The sequence below is a fragment of the Sander vitreus genome, chromosome 14 (assembly GCF_031162955.1).
Source record: "Sander vitreus isolate 19-12246 chromosome 14, sanVit1, whole genome shotgun sequence".
NCBI classification, from domain to species: Eukaryota; Metazoa; Chordata; class Actinopteri; order Perciformes; family Percidae; genus Sander; species Sander vitreus.
In genome coordinates, this window is record NC_135868.1 from 24,394,665 (window position 1) to 24,408,102 (window position 13,438).

Below are 13,438 nucleotides of genomic sequence, written 5' to 3' on the forward strand. Positions count from 1 at the left end.
CAGCAAAAGAAGTGCAGAATGAAATAAATACATGTTCCTCACAGTGAAGTCATTTCTTTTTTTTAATCTTTTTTTTTTACATTCAGTTCAAACGCATGAAGGATGTTCCAGGAATGAGCAGACATTGATAGCACGCACGCACGCACACACACACACATACACACACACAAACAGGACTCTCAGTAAAGGGCAATCAAATACAAAAAGGTTCAAGTCAGCTAGTTTTGAAGGTTGACAGCACTTGCAAGGATCTATTGGATTTATGGATCACCTCTAAATTCACTCTCAGTTACAGACATTCTCAGAGACACATTTAGTCATTCAAACGAAAAAAAAGTTCTCTCTCTACAGCATGGAGATGTAATGTAGAAGACTCTCCTCCCCGAAAAAAAAACGCTCGCAGACGTCGTTTGTACAAGCAGCAAGAAATTCCAACCCATATTTACGTTTCTCGTGGCGGGAGCAAAGCAGGACGCAATGCGACGAAATACAAGAGCGCCGAATTTCCGCGTAACCTTAAGGAAGTGAACTACTGTCTTTTTTTTAACCCAAAACCACGACCGTTTTCTAAACTTAACTAATTAGTTTTGGTGCCTTAACATAACCAAACTGCGACGGTGGCCAGTTTTTTTGTAACTTTACGAACGTCACATTCAGCGCCACGTGCGTAACCGGAAGTAAAGGAACGTGTGATTTTAACCCAAACCACGACCTTTTTCTAAACATAACCAAGTAGTTTTGGTGCCTACACATGACCAAACTGCGACCATTTCACAACGTTAAAGACGTGTTTAAAATCGCGACCTTTTCGTTCAAAACCGCGACCGACCTTCTCTGGTTTAGATATGAGGTTGTATTCCTGCTACCGCTTGGGGTGCTAATTTATGATATGCTCCAGTGGGGCGTATTAGAGGGTAGGAACAAACGACTCATATCGTCTTAAGGTTTGGAGGACTTGTTGTAATGTAGATGCAGTTCTCTGTACTTATTCCTAGGGGCTTGACGATACATTGATCTGGGTCGATATATTGGTTCAATCTTCAACGATCCAATATTATCGATACAAAGGGAAAACACGATACATATCGTCATCTTTAACATGCGCCTTTATTTTGGAATTCCTGCTTCATATTTATTCTTTTTATAAAAAGAGTAGTTTGTTTTTAATTTAAATGTCTGGAAGAGCTTAGCAATGGAATTGAAAACAATCTCATTTTAGTTGCTTTTTGTAAATATATATAAATGTAACTGATTGCGTTAAATAGGCTTATGTATCGTCTCGTATTGGTCCTAGGGCCCTGAATTAAATCAAATTGAAATCCTATCATGGCAGACTTTGTGATTATCAGTACATATTGTATAGTTTTCCAAAGAATTGATACAATATTGTATGGTGATAAAACATGTGATGTACACCCCTACTAATACCGTGCCTTCAAGTGAGACCTTCCAACACATAGCCATCCATCTCATGAAAAAATTTCAAACCTGTATTTGCTCTTGAAGGGGCCCAATCTCAATGCCACAAACACGTTTTCCCTCCATCGATTCCCGCTGACCCCGTTGGGTAAACACGCGTGGCCCTAAACGCAAACAAGCTCAAGCCTCATCCATATACAGGGTGTGCTCGTGTTGAGAAATGATGCATGATGCACGGCAGCTCCCACAGATTGCTTACGCAGCTTTGCTTAGTGGCGTTTAGAGAACGATCTCTGCGTCCTGAAGGAGCCCATTTGATTACGGTCAATCACGGTGACACACTGCTTACTGTGCAGCGCTGCAGCAACAGCTCTGGAATAGAAAAAAAAGCACTCTGCGTTGCCGTCTTTTGTACTCTTTGAAGACGGTACAATGCTTGAATGGCAGAGAGAGACAGCCGTGGTCAGCTTTTACAACGCATGCAGGATGCAACCTTCAGAAGACTAATTGCTATTTGGATTTTGTAAAGCTAGTAGGGCTGCTCGATTATGGAAAAAAATCATCATCACGATTGTTTTGGTCAATATTGAAATCACGATTATTTAACACGATTACTCACTGGCTTTTAGAAAAAGATGTTGTGGATCAGTGAAACAGTTAAATAAATCAAGAGTGAAAACACCTCGAACTGTGAAATTTCCCTTAATACTTTTCCCCTTTTTCCATTCAGAACACGAGACAAAATTAAGAGTTTACTTGCAAAACATAATGTGCAAAATAATCGTTTTTCTCGATTTCTCTGTTTTAGTGATCGTTAGGAGCCGGAATCATAATCACGATTAAAAGTAAATTAATTGCACGGGACTAGAACAATGGTCGAATGGCCGAGACGGACAGCCGTGGTCAGTTTTTACAACACATGCAGGATGCTACCTTCAGATCTAAACAAGCAGTGCATGTATGAACCAAAAACAACATAGCTGTTTGGATTTTGTAAAGCTAGTGGAGGTTGATTCAAGGTTGTCAATAAAGTGCACTTACGATCAAACCAGTGCAAAGGTTAAATATAGCTCTCTGTATATACATAACTACATATGCAGCAGATGTGCAACCATTGCTGGATAAGAGACGTCTGTGGCAACACTATGATAACAGTTCTCTAATGTCAAAATGTAAACATTTGATGGACAGCTCAGTGATGAGTGAACAGGCCTCACCAATTTGCTGGAAAAAAACATCTTTTATGTCACGCTTCAATGCGACAGGTTGTGGAGAAATGACATGATTTAGCCAATGAGATGATCAAAATATGGCATCGTATATATGTTCAAAAACATAAGACAGTGTCTGCTACGACGGTGCTTCCCTGCTATCATCATGCATCATATTGAAGTTGGTTTATAGAAAATGACAGCGTGTGAGGGAGATCTTGGCAGTGGGTCCATATTACGCAGTTTTCCGGAAAACAAAAGCAATGACACCCTGATTTAAACCATTTAAAAAATAATGAGTGCCTTATGAAATCCATCCTTGTGTAGACAATTTTAATCTACAATTTAAAACGGCTCATCAAGAAAGTGATGGTCATTAGACCAGAAGATTGTACTGTATGGTCTTGGATAATGGGCATCGTTCGCGTTCTACGTATAGCAGAGTTGCTGTTAATTATATCGGTAGGCCTTTTTTCTGTCTCCCTGTTCCATAATTTAAGGAACAAAATGGAAATAAGTCATATATATTACTTGTTATAGTGTTATAATACTGTAGATTTGCTTCAATACTGTGCGATGGCTTATCAAAAGAATTGACCGTTTGCTGACCCCCCACCCCACCAACAACAATTCAATCCAATCATAGTTTAGCGACTGCATATGCACAATAGGCCTGTCAAGCTTTCCTTTCTACCCTCCTACACATGTTAAAGCGGTGTACATGGGACTATAGTCAGAGAGATGCTCGGCATTCGAATAGCGCCAAGAGTGGTGTCCGTTCTTAGCTTTTCCAAAACCAACACAAGAGCGAGAGTTTAACGTGAGTGGCAAATGTTAGCATGTCCAGCTATTTAGCCTACAACAGAAACCGAGAAACCTTATTTCCAATGCCAAGGAGCTTATCATTAACTAACTACTGTACTCATTAGTTTGTGGGTTACAGGTACATAAGCTCCATGCAGGACTAGCACACCTTAATTGTGTAGTCAACACATTCTCAATCCCAACTTGTCAAATACTGACCCTTGGTCACGACCCCTTGGCGTCACTTTTTAACGCTCTAGGTACCCCTTTGGCGTCATTTTTCAACGTGCAGGGTAAAACCACTTAGTTAGGGTTAGGGAAAGAGTGGCGGTCGGGCTAAAAAATCACACGCGGGACAACAACAGGACACAAACCCCGGTCTCCTGGCTGAAAGTCCTGTGTTTTTTAACCCAACCCCCACCCCCCCAACCTGTCTCCTTATGCGGATTTTTCGGTCTTTAAAACTACTCGCTACCGTTGTCGCTCTTCATACTATGTCATCTTACAGCGCCGCGGTCAAGCTGCTGCTGTGCTGCTAATTAAACATACTACTTGAAAACATGGACACATGTAAGATAAGCATCTAAACAGGGCCGTGTTAGAACAAAATAACTGATTCTGCTATGATGTAGTGTAGTCAGCCTGAGAAAACATTTTCATCCAACTCATGTAGGTAGGTAGCATTAGCTAGCTAGCTATAGAAAATGTGGAGATGACGTCATGCTGTGTTTTAATTTTGGTAGGCCTATGGGTTAGATTTGACTGTTTCAAACTACTTTTAGCCAAACAAATCACGGTAAGCAGGTAACATCCGTAGTCAGGCACATGGAAACAGATCGTGTCCTCACAAAATGGCAGCCCTGTACCAAAATTCAACACAGCATGGCGACAACTTCACATCCTCTATAAGCTGATATAATCGACATGCAGCTACAGCGACTGTTTTCATAAAAAGCAGAGAGAAATAAGAAGCCTGCTTTTGTCTCTTAATTCAAGTACCCATTGTTTAAAAAATGACTAATTTGAGTTTGAGTGTATTTGAGTTATGACCATAAACTGTATGTGCCATGCGGGTCTGGAAAGCTTGACAGGCAGTGGAAGAGTAGCTGATGTTCTGCATCAGCTAATGGGGATCCTAATAAAATCATATCGTAGCAACCTTAAGTTAGGAGGGCAGGGCAAATGATCAATAATAAATACATTTAGTCAATCAATCAGTGCAAACAATTGAATAAAAAGTGAAGGCTTATACAGCAGGTAGAGCCAATACAAAGATACTGTATTGCCCATTTATACTGAGCCTTATACTGAACTACTCAAGGTCAATGAGTTAGATTGTAGTAAACGTGTGAAAAAAGTTGATATCCACTATACTGAATTATTTGTGTTATATGGGGTAACACTTCAGCCTACTTTCATTTGATATATTTGATGATAACAACACACAAAAGATCACATTAAGATAGACTTACACTGTAGATACATGAGCAGATAAAAAATAAATAATTTTAAACAATACATTAATTTTTGTATGAAGGAACATATGTTTTGTACAACAAAATACTTCATGTACAATCAAGGGGTTAAATGCTGCCTATCTATTGCCTTGGTTCTACGGATAGTTTAAGACCATCGACGTTGTAACCCTTAAAGAAGAACTGAATCAACCAGCAATACTGAAGGCTTTAAACCAACTCTAAAGGGAAAATAGTTAAATGCTTTTGACCACAATTAGCATCTGTTAGTGTTCTGGCTGACTATGGTTATCAATAAGGCCATAAAACATCTACAGTCAATCCTGTGATGGATGTCAGATGTTTTGTTTTGCATGGCTACACGTCAAACTCAGACTTCTGAGTTAGCATTTTCAACAGTCACAATACATGGATCCTTTAATAACAGCTGCTAACAATCCTAACAAATGGGATATACACGCCCTTGCCTCTTTGATACCAGGGAATTTATACATTGAATATACTGTACAAAGTGAAGATGAGGACCATATTCTCCAAATCAACTCCATCAGGAACAACACCACCAACAGCTCCTGTCCTGTAAGCCTGCAGTACTAGCACCTTTACTTGAAGTAGTTGAGCCCTGCCACTAAGAAGAACTTCTCCAGGAAAAGCTCAGAGTCCAAGACAGCGATGTGGGCGGCGCGGCCGATCAGGGTGTTGGCTGTGTTGGGCAGAGCGTGAAACACATTCTGGCGGATCAGCCGGCACTCTTTAGCCTCCACAAGTGGCTGCAGGAGGTTGTTGATCATCTCAGTGTACACAGGCCCTTCAGTGCAAAAATGTTAAAAGTTATGGTGAGTCCTACTTCTTAAACTGTGTTTTGTACATAACATATATATATATATATATATATATATATATATATATATATATATATATATATATATATATAGTGAGCTTTAAGCCCCTGACACACTAACCCGACGGCCGACCATTGGCAGAAAAGGCAGTCGGACTGATCAGTCGGCTCCCCAAGGTCCAAAAAGTGCCTCAGAACACACCGAAGTGACGCCGACTTGAGCATGTAATACGTCTCCATAACAGCAGGCGACGCTAATCTGAATTGTCGCCCAAAAAATTAAAATCGGCAGCTGATTGGACGAACGTGTCACGTGGGTCTGGCTGCTCCCGGATTTTTCAACTGGGCATAATGGCGGCTCGTTTAGAATACAATTCTAAAATATTTTTAGCGAGAAATAGGCCATGCAGTTGCTGAATCTGTCTTCATTTCAGATTGACAAAGGTCAAAAGATTTTCGTCAGATTTTGAGAGGCGTAGACACGCTCATCCCGCTCGTCATTTCCGGGTTAGCACTCCACCAATCACATTGGTCATGGAGTCCGACTGCCCGCCCTAAGCTAAGCTAACCGCCTTCTAGTTGTTGCATATACACCTTGATAAAAAAAAAAAAAAACATTTTACGCTTGGTTAGGTGCCTTTGGCTTTTGTTAAAGATGCAAAAAGACCCCTTAAGCGTCTCAATTAGACACAGTGGGGCTTTCAACTAATTCACACTTGGTCCAGACTCTCTGCGTCACTTTTTGGCGCTCTGGGTCAGGACCAATTTGGGGCCAAAGAACGGGACTGTTGGGTTTAGGAAAAAAGCGTGGGCGGGGTTACAAAATGTACTCCTGAGTGAAAGTTGTTTGGCCCATCCACCACCCCAACCTACCTGCTTACGTGAATTTTCGATCTTTCACACTAGCAGTGTGTTCCATACAGACGCTAAAGGGTGATTTTTACGTCGGTATCTTACACTGAGAGCAACTGACCAAGCGTCAGTATTTGACAAGTTGGGAATGAGAACGGGTTGGCCAAAAAGAATGTTGGTGTATCCACTTCTGCTGTAGTTAAGAAGTGGCGTTTAGGTTTAGGAGCTCTCATGTTACGTTACACTTAGATTGCTCTTTGTAACTTTTGTTAAACAACGGCCATTGTAGTCACATGTGCCAATAACGGGCTAATGGTATATGCGTGTATAAGTGTACTAGTAGTTGAAAAGAGCCATACTACTGACTACTGATTACTGAGTCAGCGTACTCAATCAGTAATATCAGTTACACAGCAATATCTATCTGAAGCTTGCTAACATTAGCCACCATAACCTACTGGTCATACAAGACCAAATACAGCTGTAGCAGCAAAACCAATAGGCACATTAAATTGAGCAAGGGTGCGTTTTATTGCTTATTAGTTTGACTTTTAATTTGAAATAGGAAAGATGTGTTATTTCTTCTTTCAAAAATGACGTAGTGTCACTTTAAATAATGCTAGTTAGTTCCACCGACTGATGTTTACAGACAGACTGGTATGGGATTGGTACTCAGTACTCCCACAGATATTGCGAAAATAAAACAAATTGTTTTTCTAAAAATATTGGAAGATAATCAAATAGAGCATTAATGCATGCACTTCTGACCTGTGGTCCTGTCTTTAAGAGCAGTTTTGCACATCTCTATTCTGGCAGAGTGGAAAGGAACATAACGGTCCTGTGGAGACGCCACCAACACCACGTTCTTGAAGAACTGGAGCCCTAAAAGGTAACAAAACAAATGAGTAAATAAGGTGTGTGTGAGTGCGTGCGTGTGTTTGTGTATGTGTATGTGTGTGTGTGTGTGCGTGCGTGCGTGCGTGCGTGCGTTTGTGTGTGGAAGACCGAGAAAAGGAGAGTGAATTGGTTGTAAAAATGCAAAGTACAATCACAAAGTACAATGACAGGCTTGATACGATATAACCGTGTTTTTTTCTCAAGTCTCCTGTCAGTGTGCTTTTAAGAGAGTGCGCTGGTGGGTTTCCAATGACAGGGTTTGGATCATTTTGTCAGCCTGCCACAGCTCTGGAGGGGTAAAATAGTGTGTTCAGGCTTATCGTCTTCAAGCCTGTGTGACAAACGACTGCTTTGTTCCACTCAAACAGTGGGGAGGCCTCTCGCAGCTTGCTGGCAGGGGTTTGAGTGTTAGTGAGATGACGCGTACAAAAAAATTGACAAAAAAGATGACAAAAAGACGACAACATTTTCATGAATATTTGACTAGACTGTCTTTCAAGTAAGAGTCTGTAAAGTGAGGATGTCAATGTACTTTCTGTTATATACTGTATTTATCCGCTCTGAGACAATACCTGGCTTCTGACTCAGGAGATAAAGGAATGTTTTCCGTGGATCAACGTGATCTCTGAAGGTGAGCTGCAGCAAGGATCCGGATTTTTTAAGCTTCTGCATTAACCACAGACCTAAGACACACACACACACACACACACACACACACACACACACACACACACACACACACATAATCAGGACCCCTGCTTTTTGGACACCCTGCATAGAAGCAGAGCAGTATGCATGATATTCTTAGGGTGTTTTCACATATAGTGTTTTTTAAACGAACCAAACTCTGTCCTCTTTGGGTGTTTTCACACCTATAGTTTGTTTGCTTTGGTCTGAATCAGTTGATGAGTTTGGTTCAGTTTCGTTTCACACCTGCAACGATCCAAGCGTACCAAAATGCGGCATTACAAATCACGCAAGAACGTTCACTCCGCTTATTGGTCGGATGTGTCTGGGGGCGGGAGCAAAAAAGTAAATACAGGAAGAAGGTCCTGTGTTCCGGACTTGTGAATATTTTATTGCATCTCCATGGTCAAACCAGCTCATTTCATTTAAATAATCAGACATTGTCACCGAGACTTTCGCTCTGCTGTGCCGGCGTCTGTCTCCAACTATAGCCGCTGTTGGTTTGACCACAGAAATGCGAGTGACGGCGAGCTTGACCGCAGTCTATTTCTGTCAGAGAGAAATTGCAAGCTGCTACAGTTTGCATGTTCTGTTGCGTTGCAGATTGCTAACCACACCTGACTACAGGAGACGTTAGCTCAGACTTGCGGAGTACACATACAGTAGTAGGTGCGGTTTGAGGTCGGATCACGTTCTCACCAGAAACGAACTGATTCAGAGTTCGACTGAAAGTGTACCGAGACCTCATCATCAAGCAGGTCTCGGTACGCTTGTTTGGTCCGCTTTTGGTGCGCACCTGAGTGTGATTGCAGCGTTCTCACCTGCCCAAACAAACCGCACCAAGGGGGAAAAGGAACTCTAGTGCAATTCAACCGAACTCTGAGCTCTGATGGGGCCTCAGGGCTAAAATACATAGGCAAAAGGCAAAACGTACCTAAAGCGTGTTGTGTTCACAATGTCCGGTGAAGAGAACCGCAACACGGACTTGAAGCGAACCATACTTGGAGAGTTCGTTCCAGAGGGGTTTGAGTCCCTTTGGAGTGTTCACATATGTGCAACAAAATGCTAAGAGTTCTTTTGGATGGCTGAAATGGACCAAGTGTGAAAACACCCTAAGATGAAAGATGCTGTTGAATAACAAAAAACTCACCTGTGCTGACCAATGTGCTGTTGTTGTACAGCGTTCCCAAGTGTGGGCCTGACAGCGAGAGGAAAGTGTGCAGTTTGGGCAAATAGCAGCGGAAGCGAGGCCTCGTCAGCACAGAGCGAATGATGACGTTCCCCAGAGAGTGGCCGATGAAGCTGTTGGCCGGAGACAAACAACTTTCAGAGCTCAGCTCGAGTGGGCGGCTGGGAAAAAAACAGTGCCTCCAACACTGCTGACCAATGACACTGTGCAGTATCTCATTATAGACTCTTCTGTATGGAGGAACTAGCTCCAGCAGAGCAGTGGTGGAAGAAGTATTCAGATCTTTTACTTAAAGTAAAAGTACTAATACCACACTGTAAAAATACTCTGTTACAAGTAAAAGTATTGCATTGAAAATGTTACTTAAGTAAAAAGTATGTAAGTATCATCAGCAAAATGTACTTAAAGTATTAAAAGTAAAAGTACTCGATGCAGAAAAATCCTCCCATTTTAGAAACTGGAAACGATCCAAACAGTTCTGTCAACCAACTAAGTGTTTAATGGTCTAATCATGTCAGCTGGACTTGTAGGCCGTTATGTTGTTGGCTAGTTTAATTTATAACAATACATCATATTTTATAAACTACATGTGTTTTGTGTGCAAAAATCTTAATTTGTAAAGTAACTAGTCACTAAAGCTGTCAGATGAATGTAGTGGAGTAAAAAGTACAATATTTCACTCTGTAGAAGTAGAAAGCGGCATGAAAAGAAACAGCCTGGTCTCACAGAATTCTGTGAAATGATCACGAACTGTTAACACCGCATTACGTGGTGGTGGCACGGAATGTGTGAAAATTCCGTGTGGCCACCACAGACGTAGCATTAAGAGCGACTACGGTAACGAGTAGTATGAAAGCCCGAAAATCCGCGTAAGGATGTTGGTCGGGGTGGTGGATGGGTCAAACAACACAGGACTTTAACTCAGGAGACCGGGGATCATGTCCCGCGTGTCATGTTTCCTAAACCCAACCGTCCCGTTGTTGTCCCGCGTCCAGTTATTGTTTTCCTAAACCCAACCGTTCCGTTCTTTTCCTAAACCCAAACGTCCCATTGTTGTCCCGCGTGTCATGGAAACGTACAGTAAGCCCACCCACGTCCCAACCTTTTCCTTAACTTAAGGGGCCGTGTTCATTTCACGAAATTCTTTCGTGGGCCCATCACGGAATTTTTAGCGATTCCGTAAAACTGGCACCGATTTTGAGTTAAGGGGCCGTGTTCATTTCACGGAATTCTGTGAGATCAGTTTGAAAGAAAAGACTCAAGTAAAGTACAAGTGCCTAAAATTTTTACTTGACTACAGTATTTAATACTTAGTAAATGTACTTAGTTGCATTCCGCCACTGCAGCTGAGGCTATTTGGAGATTTTGTCTACAACATTAGCAATTGCAAAAACAAATGATTAACTTGTTAAATGGTTAAACATTCTCAAAGGCAATGACAAGTTAATGATGGTAACATAGAGGACACATACCACACAGATGAATAGTCTTCCCAGCACAGGGAAATATTAGATTCATAAAGCTATATGTCTGTCACTTAGTTTAATTACTGTACTGTTACAGCTTTACCCCAAATCCCTCACTGCCATGTCGGCTCCTTTTCATCTGTCTCCTCCCAGACTAAATATAGAAGTAATGTGGAAAGAGCCAGATGCTGTTGTGGCACTCCAGTGCTTTTTGTCTTTGATACTTATTCTCTAGAGAATATGCCACAATAAAGAAAGTTAACAAACTTGGGTTAGAAAACTTCTAACAAAAAAACAAATTGGCACATCGAGGGCAATTAGGCGGGAAGATGAATAGCTTAATTTGATGGGAACTAGGCAACACACTGCTGCATAAAGGACTACAGTCTATCAAGTGAAAGTCAGCAACGTATTGGCATTGTATGATAAGAGCTTTTCATCCATTTTGTGCTGCTTATCCATTTTGAAGTTCGTACAGTCTATATATTATCATGAAACAGTGATTCTCATGAGTTAAAGCATTCATGCTGAGTCCAAGTATCAATGTGCAGTCTTTGCTGCCATCTGGCGTCCAAAGAAAATGCTACTCAAAGTTAATGACTGCCCCCATGTTCTGCCTCAGAATAATCAATCAAAATCAATCACAAGCAGAGTTGTCAGTAATGTGTATGTTGCACAGCATTAAAGTTGAGCGACTGACCTTATCCTGCCTACGGTGAGATTGTAGAGCTGGATATGCTGAATGATCTCATCCAGCAGCCTGTCTGTCATGGTGTCGAAATCTGCAAACGTGTCGGTCTGCATTGGAAACGGCAAAGAAAAGCACGGCCGTCAGCGCTCCACATACTGCCTAAAAAGCACTTTCAGAAAATGTGACTGCAGGTACATGTAATCAATTTGCTCCCATCGCCGTCATGTCATCTACGAATGTACCTGGTTCCTTTCAGACATGAGGAAGTCGAGCCTGGACCCTGGCAATCCTAACTCAATGAAAGTCTTCACCAGACGAAGATCTGCGCTGTTTCCTGGAAGCAAAGAGGAAATTATACACAAAGTTTCTAGATAGATAGATACTTCATTGATCCCCAAGAGGAAATTATAAACACAGTTTCTGGATAGATAGATAGATAGATAGATAGATAGATATCCTGGAAAATACTGGAATCGCCCCTGCTAATAGGACACTAAAATAAAAATTAAACAAGAATGTACAGTACGCTGTTGATGTGTCTGTTTAATAGCTTTCACATTCTATTTTTTTGGGGCATTTTAGGCCTTAAATTCCACAGGACAGATGAAGATGTGAAAGGGGAATGACATGCAAAGGGCCGCAAGTCAGAGTCAAACCCACGGCCGCTGCGTCAAGGAGTAATCCTCTATATGTGCGCCTGCTCTACCAACTGAGCTAACCCGGCCACAAATGGTTTTTACATTCTTGCGGTGGAATTGGACTGCAGTGAACCAGAACCTTCCGCTGTATGCAGCCTTACCATCAAGCCCGTGGACACAAACCACAAGGTGTATGCCATCATCAAACTCCTCATCGTCCTCCTCAGGCGGGAAGTAGGGCAGATCTGATGCCAGGAGAGGAAGGTCGCTGTACAAGCTGGCCTCAAAGCTCAACTCTTTGAGCAGGTCCTCTTTGGCTTTGTAGAAACTGGAGAAAAAAAACACAAGAGATTATATTCTGTATGTTATCAATAAATTGAAACACACCTTTCTAGTAATGCGCAAAGACAAGCAAATAATGTCCAATCTTAGTTACACATAGGGCTGCACGATATGAGGAAACTATCAAGTTGCGATTGTTATTTTGACTGATATTACGATTGCGATATGATTTTTTTGGAGGGAATGATCATTTTTTGTGTCATTATTCTCATTTTCATTGGAAAATATTAAAAGTAAAAAAAAGTAAATGATTATAAGTGTGATTTTTGCGAGGCTCTGTACCAAACAAAGATAGTCTGTAGGATAGGATTTGTAGGCCGTGACGTCTCTGCAGCACCACAATACTTCATTCAGAATGGCTTGACACACATGTTGCCTTTGACAAATATTTTATAACCCTGTCATACTAAATTGGTCGTAACTAAATTGGTTTAACCTGATCAATGTTAACATTTGCAGGTAAATTTAAGCTGCTGGCAAACAAATCTGTTACATTTTAAACAGATAACATATGAATCATAACATGACATTCTCTCTCTCACAGCTCTTCTGTGAACTAAGTTAAATAAACAAAAAAAAAGGGGGGGGGGGTTGTTTTCGGGATAACGGGCCATCAGACTATTGGCTTTCGGTCCAATTGGAAGTTTTTTAAATATTGGGGTCTCGCAATAATGGGCTGTCGAACTAAATGCATGGCCCCCTATTTTGCTATGTAGTCTGCTAACATCTTTTCCCCCCTGGCACTTTCCCCCCCAGCAATTTGACTGGTAGTGTGTGGGTTGCATTTCACTCTGTGGCTTTTTTATTGTGTGTAGCAGGCAGGCTGCTGTCTGGCTGTTAGTCAATGTCACCGCCTGTCTACGTAGACAGTGATGCAATGACATTCTGCCTGCTAGAAAGCTAACGTGGGTTGCAGTTCACAGTCT

The 13,438-nt window shown here is 41.5% G+C and overlaps 1 protein-coding gene across 2 annotated transcripts in view; it reads right to left on the bottom strand.

The window, feature by feature from the left end:
• Nucleotides 1-4,843: 4,843 nt before the first annotated feature.
• Nucleotides 4,844-13,438, bottom strand: part of fam135b (family with sequence similarity 135 member B) — a 64,431-nt gene continuing 55,836 nt past the window's right edge. For both annotated transcript variants that reach the window (XM_078267420.1, XM_078267419.1), the window contains exons 14-20: nucleotides 12,332-12,498; nucleotides 11,775-11,866; nucleotides 11,542-11,639; nucleotides 9,337-9,488; nucleotides 8,072-8,182; nucleotides 7,371-7,484; nucleotides 4,844-5,717 (exon numbers count right to left, since the gene is read on the bottom strand). In XM_078267420.1, the coding sequence (XP_078123546.1) occupies nucleotides 5,512-5,717; nucleotides 7,371-7,484; nucleotides 8,072-8,182; nucleotides 9,337-9,488; nucleotides 11,542-11,639; nucleotides 11,775-11,866; nucleotides 12,332-12,498 (940 nt within the window). In that variant the 3' untranslated portion in view covers nucleotides 4,844-5,511. The remainder of the gene's footprint in view (nucleotides 5,718-7,370; nucleotides 7,485-8,071; nucleotides 8,183-9,336; nucleotides 9,489-11,541; nucleotides 11,640-11,774; nucleotides 11,867-12,331; nucleotides 12,499-13,438) is intronic.